The following is a 15,289-nucleotide window of genomic DNA, read 5'->3' as shown; positions in this document are numbered from 1 at the left end:
CATGTCACTGGCCTTCGGAAATAAATACTGTAGCAATTATCCTCTCTGCATTGCTATTATCAGAACCATTGGCATTCAGTGTCACCTTGACTGATATTTTTGTGTAATATAAAAGGGCAATTGCAAATACATGGCCAATTTCACAAGAGTTAGATGGGAACAAAACCAATCTTGCGTGCCAGATGCTAAAAAGCTTAAATGAATTAAAAATCAAGGCCACTAGCACTGAAGGACTGGGTGCTTGGTTCTCATCTGCAGAAAAATTGCAGGTTGGAATACACACCTGATTGAATAAGCAAGCAAATTAAAATGTTTATCTGAGGCCATAAACAAATTTCTTCACACTGTAGCTCCTAACGTGCTGTGTAATAGCATTGCATTCATTTTCCTGTTTTCTGCAACGAGCTGTTATTTCCTTACCGTACATTAACATGATTGCATTTGATCTCTCTGCTCTTGAATAATATTTTTGGTTTGTTTTTATAATCCGAAGGTGTGCCTTTTGTTTGATTCCCTATTGCTTTTTCATACTATTTAAGTGGTGTGTGACTGTGTTACTTTTCTTCAGGAGCTGAGTAATATAGCCGGAGAAAACCAAAATGCTATAAACCTGCAAAGTCATCATTCAAGGATGTTTCACTTTGTCTTGCTAACACCGAGTGTAGCATATATTAAAGACAGTGATATGGGATACTTTTATCTGTAAGCCTATATATTCTAACATGTATATACTGAATGTTTTTGAAGTGTATGTAATAATATTTGCAGATTCTTGAAAATAAAAGGTTTCAGGTTCACTCGCGATGAAGAAGGAAAGAGAATCAAGAAAAGATGTCTTTCTCTGCCTTTATAATGTCCACATTTTCCACATAAAAATTAAACTATGAACTAGTACACACTGGAAACAACACAATGTATAGATGGTTTGGGAAGAGGTGTAATACTGTTCATTCTTCTTTACCCTAAGTCCCTTAAATGTTGAAAAAAGAGAACTGTCTCCTCTTTAAAAATGTGACAGCAGTCTGATGCTAATAAACTCTTTCAAGTGTTCACACACATCAGTTTGTTGTTTTTGCACATTAACCAAAAACTATTTCTACAGGTGCCTCTGACAAATTGAGCCCAATGGACTTCTTCCGAATCCGCAGTGAAACGCTATCCAGGGGACACAATGAGAAACGAGGGGAATGTGCCTTTAAAACTGAGAAAAATGTGAGGTTTTTTTTTAACGAGGATCTGGGTGTCTTGAAAAAAAAACGCCCATATTGTCAAAGTTGGCTTATTTTAAGAAACAGCTGCATGTCATCTTCAGATGACCAGGCTAGGGGCTGCTTCACTTACTGCCCTACCGAGCTACTCCATTGCAGTATATTGACACAATTACCTCCTAAATTGTTCTGTTGAGCAATTAATTAAGGAGATGGTTGCAGCAAAAGTGCGAAATTATCTCAGTCGGAGAAGACTGCAGATTGTTTAGTCCTGGTTTAACTAGCATCAATAGCACCAAACGAGTTAGTCTAAGCAGTATGGAGAGTCTATCTTCTCTCGTATGTAAGTTTTCGTCTTCTGTTTTTGCCGGCTCTTGGTCTTGTCATTATGTTGCTATGAGAGGTTCTTGCAATTGAAAGTTCATATTGTGCATTTTATTAATTTTTATTTGCCGCAAGAATAACGTACGAGTTACAAACACAAGATTTGAGTAATGATGAATTCATTTGTTAATACATAAGCACAGAAAACAATAATTAGGTAACATCCCATATGGTCTAGCGGTTAGGATTCCTGGTTTTCACCCAGGCGGCCCGGGTTCGACTCCCGGTATGGGAATGTAGTATTTTTCTTATTTGGTTTGAGAACCTAAATAGAAATTTGAGCGAGAAATCGGTTTAACTCTCTATCTGAAAATCTGCTAAAGAAATATAATAATTAAAGCAGGAATCCAATAATATGAATGTATCACAAAACATTTTGGCATACATTTTAAAGACAACGTATATGTGCAGGCACAATAACGTAAAACAAGAGTACGTTGAGTATTGAGTACGCGATTTAGGGCCTGATCTAATAACTTGTTTCCGTAGTGTAGTGGTTATCACGTTCGCCTAACACGCGAAAGGTCCTCGGTTCGAAACCGGGCGGAAACACTTTTCTTTTTTCTAAATGTTAGAATGTGGTTTTTTTATACATAAAAGCGTTACAAAATGCAAACATTATCTTATTTTTTCTATGGTGAAAGATGATTAAACATAAAACATGCAATAGCAGCCCCTAAATTCTTAAACTCATGTTTTCTAGTTTTATTGTTTGCAGTTACGATCGCTGGAACAAATGCACCTCGATTCATTTTTAACTTTGTCAGATGTTACTCAAAGGCCGCGTTAGGTTTTTAAATCGAGTCTAGATAAAATATGACGGCGCAAAAAACGTTTCGCCCGCAAGATGGCGCATAGATTACATATTATTCCAAGACCTGCCTCAAGTATTTTTAGAAACTTTGCAGCATTCATTTTGATCGGGTGTGTTAAGTGTTCTATTTTTGAATGGCTTTGCAAATTGCGTACAATACTGCCAGCAATACCAATACTAGAACTCAAATACCGAAAGTATTAATCAGATCGGAAAATTTCGTCTTTAAAAACAGGGGGGTTTTGTACACAACATCTAATTGTATTTTAGACGAGATTTTTGTATAGCAAAGTGAAAAAGTAAACGCACAAGCTCATATTGCCACTACCGTAAGAATATTATCTGTGCGATGTACGAAAACCAATAAATCTTGTTGAATGAAATTGCAACTTCTGAAATAATTTAACACATACAATACCTGTACAGTACTTCCAAAACTGACTCGCGGGTCACACCGACGACCATCCATACCTATTTCCCGTTTTTCGCGACCACAGAATTCTAACCATCGATAAACTCAAGCAAAATGCAACAGGCATGGTATCGGCACTGAATGACATTTCAGTCTCAACTTTCTATGTGTTCCTTAGACTAAATGCACAACTTTATCTTATCCACGCCATTTAAACCAAATATTTTATTATGGACAAAACTCACAAGGTTTTTCCTTGGAAAAAGAAATGCATTCAACATACATCGTATTATTTGCAATAAAACACTACATGCGAGATATCCTTATGTGATCTTAGAATTAAGATTATGTGATGAGAGATTTTTTGACTTAACAAAGGAAATAATGAGATACCTAAACAACATATACATTCAAGACGGAGAAGGTGAGGTACTGAATGTTTTCTCTTAGTTTATTAAAAAATAACTTTTTTACAAAAAGCTTTATACAAAATAAGCTCCATTAAAGAAGCATGCAGACTTGTCTAAATTAAAACTGACAACAGTGTTTAAATTACTGTGCACAACATTGCTGTCTCACATATTCACGGGCTACATGGGTCTTCCTCTGTAGTTCAGCTGCAGCCCTTTTCTTATAAATCTTCACAAGTCTGAATCTTTCTACTAATCTTAACTAGATCTCAGTGGAAGCTTACAGCCAGGGTCATCCTTAATAAAACTGCGAGCCATCAGACCACATAACCCAACTTTATAGCCAAAGGCCATAAACAACTGGAAACACACAAAGATCTCCATCCATCAGCTTAAACACGGGTGTGTTCTACAAAATACACCACTAAGAATTAACTTTTATTACACAAGAATTTTAGCTCAGTTACTGGGATCATACAGATCTTTACACAAAACATGACAACTGTGCACGAGCATGTCACCCAGTATAAATTCACAACAAATGCTTTCAATTTGTATTTTAAAATGTCACACATTAAAAAAAAAATACAAGTGCTGTGATTCGTGATTCAGGCTTATTCAGTCTGCTAATGCTTAACATAAGCAAAAAAAAATCTATACAGTACAAATTTTAAATAACCGCTGTCAACAAGAATACAAAAAAGGCAAAACTCAAAAGAAAAGGTCAAATGTACTGAGGTCTGTGCTCTCTGCTTCACATGACTGTAGTGTTGAGTTGGACATGAGCTCTTCAAAGATATCTTCACCAGTGGAACACAGACCGTTTTGTGTGACGGCGAAAGGCGATTCAGAAACGGCCAAGTTAGGGCCCTGAGTCTGTAAGGGAATGGAGCCCTGGTGACAGTTCTGCTTAGTGGTGGAGCCGTCCAGAAGTCCTCTCACCTGTTTCCCATTTGCTAGCCTCTCTAGACAGTCAGTGCTGTCCGGGGACACAGAGCTATCAGTTGTGGATGGAGATAAGAGGTCAGCGAAGAATTCATCGTAACTGGGACTGGCGCACAAGGAAGAAGCTGAGCTAACAGTGTACATGGATTCCGTATCGGTGCTTTCCAGTCTTTGGAGGATTTTCTTAGCGTCTAGATGCACAGTGGATTTGTGACTCTCCGGAAGCATAGAAGTATCTCCAAACCCATTTAACTTCAATAAGCTGTTGAGGGAAGCCAGCTTCTGCTTTTTCGCTTTAAGCTTTTTAAGGAGTTTGTAACGAAGTTTGTCGGTCTTGTCGTGTCCCTTAAGAGCCGACGCCGTGCTGACCGCTTTCCTCGGATCCGGCTTGGTGGCATTCACAGGGAAAGCAGCGGAGTCTGAAGACGAGGAGCTGATGGCGCTGGCTTTGCTCAAGGGTAAACATGGGGACGGTGGGCAAGGAGGTTTTAAAAGAGCCTCTTCGGAGACATCTTGCATCTTCAGCCCCGTCTCTCGGGACGGCAAGCTGCCCTTGGAAGTCGCGACACCTTTCGATCTGAAACCCCCAAACATTTCCGCCGACTTCCCTGGAAAATTCCCGTCGTCTCCAAGCGCCAACAAGGGTCTGGGGCTCTGCTGCTCCCTGGTTGGGAAGGGTTGTGAGGGTCGGGAAGGTGCCACAGGAACAGCTTTGAAATGCGTGCTGCTTGATCTTAACACTGGGTGTCTGTTGAGGAAATGAACACTCCACTTATCTCCAGATCCTCCTGATTTGCCTCCATTCACAGCAGAAGCAGCAGCAGTAGAGGGTAGAGCAGTTATAGTGGCTGCTGGAGGCGAAGTAGTGTCTGGAGAAAGTGCGGTGCGAACATCCGATGCCGGAGGAACCTTAGCAGCTGTTCCAAACTCTTCTCGGTGCTTGGAATCAACTGTCACTCTCTTTTCCCTCAGAGTCTGCTGGGAGCTCTGCACACTGACCGGGGCCTTTTCTGAAGATCTGGTCTGCAGCCCGCACAGCTCTGCAGGACAAAGAAGACTAGCAGGCGTTTCAGAGCTCTGGCTCACCCTGGGAGGAGGTGACCCGCTGCTGTTATTTAACAAACCGAAGTCTTCACCTCCAGGCCGGCTTTCCTCAGGAGCTGCCGCTTGGTCACTGCAATCTGTGGAGTCTGGAACCCGGTGGCTGTCCAGCGGCCTCCCTTCAGCATCAACCTTGACCTCAACAAGCGTCAGGGTAACAATATCGTTGTGTGACAGACCCTCAAACGCATCCCGCATATCAGAGTTCGTTAAGGTGGCGTTTAAGCCGGCGTGAGCAGAAAGATCATCGCTCTCCTCCTGCGCGACTATGTCAGAGAGACTGCTGTCCACTTCAAGAAGGGGCAGAGAGGTATCCAGGGAGTCAGCTTCTGCTGCTGTGCCTTCCTCAGGGGGAACATGCTTGACACACTCCTCTTTCAGATGGAGGCCAGACCCTGTCACAGTGCTCTTCCTACAGGCATCCCAGAAGACAATGTGAATCTCCTTAGAGGGAACTTCCAAGTGCTTGTGACGGACGCAGAGAGGGTATTTTAAATCGTCACATTCCAGCCATGTACCTATTTAAAAAGTATGAAAAGGATAAGACTTTTTTTTTTTTTAACTTGCACAAAATTCTCAATACAAATCAAATCTGGCACTTAATAACAGAAATTGCTAACCTCATACTTCCATGCTTTCGTATACTGAAATGAAAGTGTCTTTGGGAACACTAAATTGAAAATGACACTATTAGGCAAAGCTGCATGCATGCTTCCAATTGCAAGAACAACTCTAGCAATCTCAAACAGCAAATACTACTTAACTAGAGTCAGCTCTGCCTCCAGCTGAGATAGCTATGAAAATTAAAGTGTCTGGTTTAACTATAAGATTATTTAACAGGAGCATTCAAATAGCTTTTGGAATTGCCCCTCTGAGCATCTCAGTAAACCATAAAGGCACGTTGAACAGGCACCAGCACTAACCGTCTTCATTATAAAGCCAGGTGACAAAATGCTTCACAAGCTGATCATACTGGATTACAGCACAGACTGCATACTGCATCTCCTGGAAGTCAAACGCGTAAGCGTTCATATCGTTGTGAGGTAGGCCTTCCACAAAGTGAAGCATAAAAACGGGGGGAACCCTGCAAAAAAAGAAAACGGGAAACTTCACACTCATGCAAACCAGCCTAACCATGTTCACCTGTGTTTTTTCAAAACATGTTTTTCTTGTATTTAACTTTTATTCAACTGAGAAATTAAGAACATTTATGGAGACAAGCTGACCACAAACCATCTTCTTGGTGGTTTCTTGATTGGGATTTAGATTACAAAACACTGCAGTTTTTATTAATAGCGCCATTAGCAAACTTCCCTGGGTAGAAGAGATTCTCCTAAATTGTAATAGAAAGGCCAACAACATAGGTCTCTTTCTTTTCTTAACTGTGTTAGCACACAATGTCAGTTGATTTCGCTTTGCTTACTAACAGTAAGCGACCAATCAGAAACCGTCTACATGTCCAGTTCTCAATTAATTCACTGTCTATTTATGACATTGTTTGTGGAAGTAGAAATCTACTGCTATAGGTGGAAAAATGTTTTTCCTTTGGTGTCTGAGTGCTTAATTTACATTAAAAAAACATCCTAATGTAGCTCTCTTAACACAAATCCAGCAAAGCCAAGCTAAAACTAAAAACACTTTTCTGGCTTCTGAATGAAGCCACCCATCTTGAAAGTTTCATATGTGAACAATTCATAGCCGTGTGGATATATAATGGGAATTGGCTGGCATGCTGGAAGAGCACCTCACTGGAAGATTTACAGCCTTGTTATTTAATCAACTAGCCGATGTTACAACTGCTGTTCCAGCTCCATTCAATCAATGCATTTAAGCATTAGACGTCTATCCTTGACTATATTAAGAGTGAATGCAACTTAATTTCTGATAAAGAGCCGATGTCAAATGCAGAACATGGATTAATAAAGAACATTCAGCTTGCTACCAGTAAGGCACTCAGGGGAGTGACAACAGGTCAAAGTGGTTTAAACTCAAGGGGAAACCATAGTTAACTGCCTTACCAGACTGGCATGACATATAAATAGAAAACGAATACCAAAATGACTTTCTTTGAAAGAAATCAAGCTTTTACACATAATTCGTCTTAACGGGTTAGGATCATGAATCACAAACGCATCAGACATCCCTAAGCAACCCTTACCAGCTCACCCTCACTTTGTCCATTTACATCTTAACATTTCAAAAACTGTTTAAAAGGTTGTGTTAACTTCCCTCCACAACACGTACTTTAACAACTGAAGTCCAGCACTCTGACCAAGAAAGCAGAGAGTAAAGATTTCACCCACCTTTCCAACACCATCTTCCTCATTTGATGTTTATGGTCGCACCTCGGGCACGGCGAAGCATGGGCTGCATTCAAGGGGTTCCACTCTGGTATAATACCCGTAAACGTAGTTAAAGTATTTTCACACCTAAAGAAAAAAGTTTCGCATTAATGGATTTCTTTAAGATTTAATTCACCAAACATTTCCTCTCTCGCTTTTAGCTATTCCCCAGGCCTAGTACTCTGTGATATCTTTTTTTCTGGTGCTGAACACAGAAAGAACTCAAATCAAAAGAACTCATGGGCTGAACTCGTTGAATTTTTGGGAGGGGATAACTTGAGGAAAAATATGGAAAAATAACTCAACAGGAGGAGCTATGCAAAAGAACTGCACTTGTCAGAGAATACAAGCAAGTTTGAACTGTTGCACTATAAACAGGCACTATTAAAAGCTGGTCAATTACACTTAATACTTATAGAAAACAGCACATTCTCCTTAAGGAATTATCCATCAAGATGCAACAGTACTCAAAATGCTCCTCACCTTATTTACAGCAACATCCACTTTTCAAACAGTTGGGTGTAACTCTGCAAGCTTCGTTCACAAAATCAAAGAATCAACAATGTTCTTTTGCTCTTTGTAAAGTCATGCACTATGGGTAATAAAAGCAACTGCTACAGAACAGCAGCCATAATAAGCTGCTACCAACTTCATCATTATAATAACAGCCAAACTGATTTGCAGTCAATATTCTTAAAGGGAAAATTGGATGTAGAACAAATAAAATACCATTTCATATCTTACTGTGCCAGGTGTCAGTCCCGAATTATTTGAGTGTTTCACAAAATCGGCATAGAACCATATTAATCTGAAGATTTGCAAATCTCGCTACAGTTTTTATTTTATTATGGTTTTTAATTATGTGTACCGACACATACCCAATAAATAATCTATATGTGCACTATAAAAGTACATTTGGGAACAGTAGTCACTAACAGCATTTTTCTTTCCAACGACTAGGGAACACTGCTGGCCTCTACCACCTGTTTTTACCATCTGTTTTGACTAAGTTATTCTGCTGTTACAAGGTATTTAGACACACCTTAGAATAACAATGAGGCATGGAAAACTGAACGGTACCATGACTTGACAATAGCTGTAAACAGACTGCCTTCTTATACAGGTGTCTCTAGACCAGGAGAGGGGCTGAACACACAGACAATACCCACCGAACAGGAATTAAAAGTATACCTAGAACTTAAATTGCTTTTATTCTAAGAGGCCTCTGAATGTGACCTTTAAATGCCATGCAATAAAATACTGTATAGTTTCAACAAGAGAAAAGGTACACACAAAGACTACCGGATATAGACAGGACTTTTTGTTTTAATTATGAATGGTACTTCTGAGTTATATTTCTCTCCAAAATACAGCTGGAGCACGCAGACATTTAAAGAGCACCACTGTTTGAGCCAGCACTTCAATTTCCTTGTGCCTAACAGCAAGTAAGCCATGTTCAAAAGACCCCAGTCACAAGGAAGCAAACGTAAAAAGCAAAATGCTGTGGGCAGCAGACGAAGATGGAGACACAGACTGTTTTGTGGATCTAAAAGGAAGAAGCTGGAAGAACGCCGCCTTTTACCTGCTCCTAGAGCTGTGGCCACATGCGAAGCAGGCGAACTCCCAGTGAAAGGAGGACTTGAACAGCTCTTCGGTCACCTGGTCCAGCTGGAGCAGGAGGGGCAGAGCGAAGACAGGGCTCTCCTGGCTTCCTACAGAGACGGAGAACACCCAGAAACATCGTCAGACCCCCAAAGATAGCCTATGAAGTATGGAAATATGAGGTTGATTTACTCTCCGTCCCTGTATCATCCTTCATTTTCACACACGGAAAATAATTAAGATCCTGCTATAGTGAGGCATCAAACTGCATGCCTCCTGCTTCACTACAATGCAGGGAGACCTACTGCATCTATGAACGCATATATGTAAAAGGTGGTATATGTCTACACTTTTTGTTAGCCCCAGAGAATGAACAGAAAAAAAACGTGCTCACAGCTGAATGGCAAAAAGAGATGTACTTGTGAATTTACACTTGCAAATATGACAAGGGCACACATACGAGCCAGAGACATGGTCCCCCTAATTTAAACTGCAGAATGCCACTACGGTTTAGCAAAAGGAATTTAAAAGTCCTAGAATGTGGCATTGTCTCACACAACACAAGTAACATGAGTGGACCTTGGCCATCGAGCCACACACTTCATGATCTGAATCCATGTCCGATACACACAAATGAATTAAATCTGAATCACAAAAAAGTCAGATGTTTACAGATCCCTTTTGGTTTACATACAACTATTTGTGTCTGCTTGGGGCTTGTATGTAAAATTTGTACCTGCAATACAATAACTGCAAATGATCAGGCTCTTGCTTAACTGAAGAGCTTCAGAAAACGTTGCTCGCTCTTCACTATAGCCACAGATGATCTGTTTAGTCTAGGTTTTGTGGAATTTGTCACTTACCCAGTTTGCAGCGCAGTTTAGGTTGCAGAAGGTTGAAAACAGACATTCTGATTTCATTTAAGAGACTTTCTGCATGTAGGAGGACTCCTGAGGGGATCTTACCGACTTCACCTGTATTAAAAAAATTTGGAGAATTAAAAAAAAACGATGGTATTGAGAAGCTCATTTGCCCTTGTGTATATTAACATACACTGCACAGATTTCCATGTGGAAAAAAACAATAAGAGCAAAACAGAAATACAGTATAAAACTATGAAAACATATAGATACACCAAGGACGGATTTTGTTTTTAAATAATCAGGAAAAGGCATCTGTTGAACCTCATGAGGAACATGTCAGGTTGACTGTTCTGCATTTTACATCCCCAGGAGACCCAGGGAGTGGTCCCCTAGTGGCCAGTGTGGAACATGCACATCCTGTGGTATCAGCAAGCTTTCCTATCACCATACTGCCAGAACAACTGTGACTTAATCCCTCTCCTCCTCAGCCAATCACAAGATCTGAATCTTACACACGGGTTTTGTATCAGCTGCTAATCACATGACAAGGCTTCCAACAGGTAAATTTACTGCCAGTCACTGTGGCCAGATACTACACGTATCCACTTTAAATCACAAAATCAAGTAATTAGTCAATACCTGTCCTGAACACTCAACTGAAAATAATAGGATGTGAAACAATCATTTCACTTAGCGTGATTCAGATTCAGAACAATGCTAGATATGAAAATCCAAATGTTATGATACTGCTGCCAAGGATTAATCTTTTAAATTCAAATTCTAACAGTTAAGTCTTAGCACAAGTACTAACTGAATAAGCACCACAGCATCGCTGTGAATCAATGTTTTCTATTTAAAAACCCGGGCACATGCCAATATATTAGCCAGAAGAGATCATGAGAAACTACAATGACAAAGTGACGGAATAAATGATGGACAATCAGATCTTGGTTATTCCTGATCAGAGTTCTGAGGAAAACGATTGTTCCTTGATTACAAGAGAAATACAAGGGTGCTATGTGAGGCATCACCAGAAAGTAATGCCTGGCATGTGTACCCACCTTCACTGCTGGTCCGCTGTGCCTCTTGTAAAAGTGCTTGTGCTTTGTCATATTCTGTGCACAGTCTTCTGAGTGGAGAGCTGTCAGATTGCAGGGTGTTCAAATTTTCCCTCACAGTGCTAGAATGCACTAACACCACCATTAAACTGTCCAGCCAACACAGTGAATGTTGATTTTTCCAGAAGAGAAAGGGAGGAGCAGGAACTAATTCTTCAGAAGAGCCTTCCTGCACACCTTCAGATGTCACCTCACATGGCTTGTTTTTTGCAGGGCTTGGCTGTTTTGTGTCTTTGCCTGGGCTGCAAGGGTCTGGACATGAGAAGTCCAACTCTTTTGGCGGTGATCTGGTGTCAACGTGATGCACATTCTGGCCTTCAGTCTGCAATTTACTTTCACAGACCTTGCTGTAGGTCAAAACCACCGAACAAGGTTTGCAGACAACACGGGTTCCAGATGTATTTTGAGCTGGGTCAATCTCCTCCGCTGCCTTTGGGCTTTTTGAGGAAGGCTCAGCTTGCGTTTCACCTGAGCTGCTGAGCGTCCTCTTCCTCGCGTAGCTGTTTGCAATGTGAGGTTTCTCTGACGTACCATGCAAGAGAATGTCAGCCAGAGGTTTGCTTCCTAGAGGAAAAATGCACTAAAACAAGAATTAAAGAGATGACTGTTATTATGATTTTTATTATAATACCTTATAATGAAATAAGAAGCGTTGCATTCCTTCTTTGCAAAACCTTTTGTGTGATGAACAATACTCAATTTCCCCATTATACACTTAAAAAGTAATCAGTGACAACACAACAGAAAAGATTAAAACATTCTTAATAAATAACTGCTTAAGAAATTAACATTATTCTCCTGTCATCGATATATTTTTAAATCAATATACATCTGAATATTATTACTCAACCATAATGGGGTCAATTTATTTTCTTCATTTGATAACTATAATAATTCAAGGATTTATAAGGCTTTATTGCAAAATCAGATCTTCAAATTATTCTCAAACCGAACACAGCAGCTCTACATCAATAATGGGAAATCCTAGTCCTGGTCACCTAGTAGTCTCTTCAAAGCCCCAGCAAGTGAAAGCTGGGAGAAGCTATTAAATTAATCCAGTTAAGCCAGTAATAAACTGGTTCATTCGGGTGTGCATGAATGCAAACCTGCAGATACACCAGTCCTCCAGGACTAGGATTGCTCACCCCTGTTCTATTTTGTATCTTGGAGAGAGTAAAAAAAAAAGTGTATTGTGAAAACTGACAGATTGATTAGAGCTCGGTCGTTACTGCACAAGGAACCTTTGTACATCCTGAAGGTATAAACCCATCGTCGGCTTTCTGACTTTTGACACAACAATCCTCATGAAGAGAGATTTCTACCCATGGGGATCTGTAAAAGGTCAGGTATTACTGGAGAGCCTGCAGGTTAGAGGGTTCAAAGGCAGAGGAGAACCTACAAGGCACTTCTGTACACATAGGGTGGTGGGAGACTTGGTAAGTTACCTTCCCAGATAGAAACCCAAGAGAACTTTCAGAAGTGAGGCTGGGCATTAACCCTAGTTTGTCAAGTCACCAGTCTGATCTCACTTGCGAAGAGCACTATTTGTCAGCCATGGGTTCCAAAAACCCTCTATCATTTCCATAATCCATCCAGAGCCTATCTGGGCAAGCAATGCATCGCAGGGCAGATACACAGACACAAACAGATGCGCACATGCTGACACCAGGGCCAATCTGCCCTGAAGCCTATAAACCTACCAGTATGTCTGTGGACCGTGGGATGAAACTGGAGCACCCGGAGGAAACCCACACAAACATGGGGAGAACATACAAACTTCATGCAGATAGCACCCCAGGAATTGAACCCAGGGCCTCAGCACTACGAGGTACCAATGCTAAGCACTGTGCCACCCCTCTGCCATGCTTCATCCCTCTAAAATAAGTTGCTGCTCTCACAAATACCAAAGGAAACATAAACAGAAAATATTTCAAATGTAATGTCTGTCGATGGCTTACCTGGGGGTTTCCACAGAGGATGATAGACTCCTGAAAACTGATGTGGAAGGCTCGCAGGGCCTGCGTCTGACCTTTGGCAGCACACACTGGACAGTTCTTTTCCAAGTGCAACCTCTCTTGAGACTTGAGAATAAAAACAGTGCATTTCATTATTGAGCACAGACCACTTTAATGGAAAAAGCAGTACCATGCCATGGAGGCAACAGCTGTCAGTACACACTCTGGAGCCTTCATGAGTTTTGGAAAGCAAGCATCACAATACACAGGAAAACCAGTGCTTTATAATAAAACTAGAGGCAGTCAATTAAAGCATGCCTCACAAAAAAACAGCGATACATAAAGGCTGTATTTTAATATTGCGTACATCAATTGTACAAGGTCTAGAAATATTTTATTGAGTCTTACATATTCCAGTCCTTCAAAAGAAATGGAACATATCTCAATCGTACAAACTATTATTGTACATAACGGATAAAAGCTAACGCAGTTGCGTGCTACAGAATACTGGAATCCTTGCATTCGTATTAACTTGCTTTTGAGTCACATGAAAAAGTCAATGGCATTTCAGAAAAAAAAATCTTCCGCCTTTTTTTCCCGTAAGATTTCCGTGTGTCTTTTGCCAACAAAAAGACAGAATTGAAAAGGTAAGGGGCCCAATTAGCATTTATTGGATTTTTTTAGGTAGCTTTGCACAAGTGACAGAGAGAGAAACTGAGTTCAACTGACTTTTCCCAAATACCCAGCCACCAATGGGGCGGATTCCCCTATAGCAGTGCTTTCACTACTCATCACTGGGAAATCACTGCAGCTCCTCTTGTCAGTCGGAATCCGCGGCCATTTGTGTAACATTACCATATCCGCGCGATCTGGCGCACCTTTCCACGCACTGCAAAACAAAACAAGAGCGGAAAATGTGAACTTATTCTGCTTAACATGCTAATTAAGACCTTTCTGACCTGTTACACACGTTTCTCATCTCCATCGAAGATGTGCCCTTTACTTTGCTGTTACATTTTGCATTTTATAAAAAAAAATATATACAAACGGTTCAAGCCTGTAATCTGTTGCGAGTTTAAATTATTTATATGGATGGAGTTATACACCACTGATGCGCAGCAAAACAGGTGTAATTCTGGAGTCTTTCGTGCTGCAAACGAAACAATTGAGATGCGTGTAACTCGTTAACAATAACAACTATAACAAGTCTCTTGATGCGTTTATCTTAATAGTTTTGCAGTGAAAAATTAATAACCGTTCGGCAAAAAATAACCCGTCTCAGGTCAAATAAAGACAAGAATGCAGCTGTGACAATTTGAAAAATACCAGTTCGAAAATCATGCCTGCACCAAATCAGAGTGCCAGTTCCTTAAAAACGACAAATACAATATTAGAGATTACATTCTACCATTTTAAAAAAAGACTAAAGATACCAGATAAAACCTCAGATTTAATGGAGAAACGGGAAAGCTTGAACGTAGTTAATATATATCTAATATTACAAGTAGCGAATATTATAACTTCAGTTGTTTAGCAAATGGTAATTCAAAGTACAATTATTATAGATTATACTGTGCATATCTTATACACAAGTCATAAACACCGTACAGAAGCTTCAAGCCGGTGTGCACTACTGTACTTAACACATATAGAGTCAACCAGAACGGTCTGCAATTACAGCTGCAGAACGTAATAACTTCACTTCTTTTCCCGGCATAAAATACTTTCAGTCAAGGTCACAAATTAAATCGCTAGGCACACATACCCCTTGAAAAGCCCTGATTGCTTCGCGATTTCCACTTATTCTCCACGATCCGGTTTTCACCAGCCCATCAACTCTCTTTTACTAAAACCGATTGTTTTGTACGGTTCGACTCCATGTGCCTCCTCATATTCGTCTGCTCAACGTTCTGCTTCCGGCGGCGCGCTGTCAATTGACGTCATTCAACTGCGGCAGAGTGTCAGTTCCCTGTTAGCCTTCGGAGCTTCTAGTCTTTTCCGCGCATGTGTGTGTCCCAGTGCAGACTCCTAGGCTGGAACCTCATAAGGCTAGAGTAGGTCTCACAAAAAATATTTTTACCTCCAGTGTTCATCAAACGGGACAGTGACTGAGTGTAGATTAAATGTAGTGTAGA

The 15,289-nt window shown here is 40.5% G+C and overlaps 1 protein-coding gene and 2 non-coding genes across 3 annotated transcripts; 2 read left to right on the top strand and 1 right to left on the bottom strand.

The window, feature by feature from the left end:
* The first annotated feature begins 1,755 nt into the window (after positions 1-1,755).
* On the top strand, positions 1,756-1,827 carry trnae-uuc (transfer RNA glutamic acid (anticodon UUC)). Its single transcript has one exon. It is a non-coding gene; the product is annotated as a tRNA-Glu (tRNA).
* A 244-nt stretch (positions 1,828-2,071) lies between these two features.
* trnav-aac (transfer RNA valine (anticodon AAC)) lies at positions 2,072-2,144 on the top strand. The gene has a single exon. It is a non-coding gene; the product is annotated as a tRNA-Val (tRNA).
* A 1,099-nt stretch (positions 2,145-3,243) lies between these two features.
* Positions 3,244-15,091, bottom strand: uspl1 (ubiquitin specific peptidase like 1). The gene is made up of 9 exons (XM_088639390.1): positions 14,920-15,091; positions 13,884-14,043; positions 13,158-13,280; positions 11,143-11,779; positions 10,082-10,192; positions 9,199-9,328; positions 7,578-7,703; positions 6,198-6,358; positions 3,244-5,792 (listed from the first exon to the last, which is right to left on the bottom strand). Exons 2-9 carry the CDS (start codon positions 14,010-14,012, stop codon positions 3,940-3,942), a joined length of 3,270 nt encoding a protein of 1,089 aa, XP_088495516.1. The 5' UTR covers positions 14,013-14,043; positions 14,920-15,091; the 3' UTR covers positions 3,244-3,939.
* Between the last annotated feature and the right edge of the window lie 198 nt (positions 15,092-15,289).

Source organism: Lepisosteus platostomus, chromosome 7 (genome assembly GCF_059453375.1).
Source record: "Lepisosteus platostomus isolate fLepPlt1 chromosome 7, fLepPlt1.hap1, whole genome shotgun sequence".
NCBI lineage: Eukaryota > Metazoa > Chordata > Actinopteri > Semionotiformes > Lepisosteidae > Lepisosteus > Lepisosteus platostomus.
Note: the sequence above shows the minus strand (reverse complement) of the source record. Positions and strands in the feature narration are given on the sequence as shown.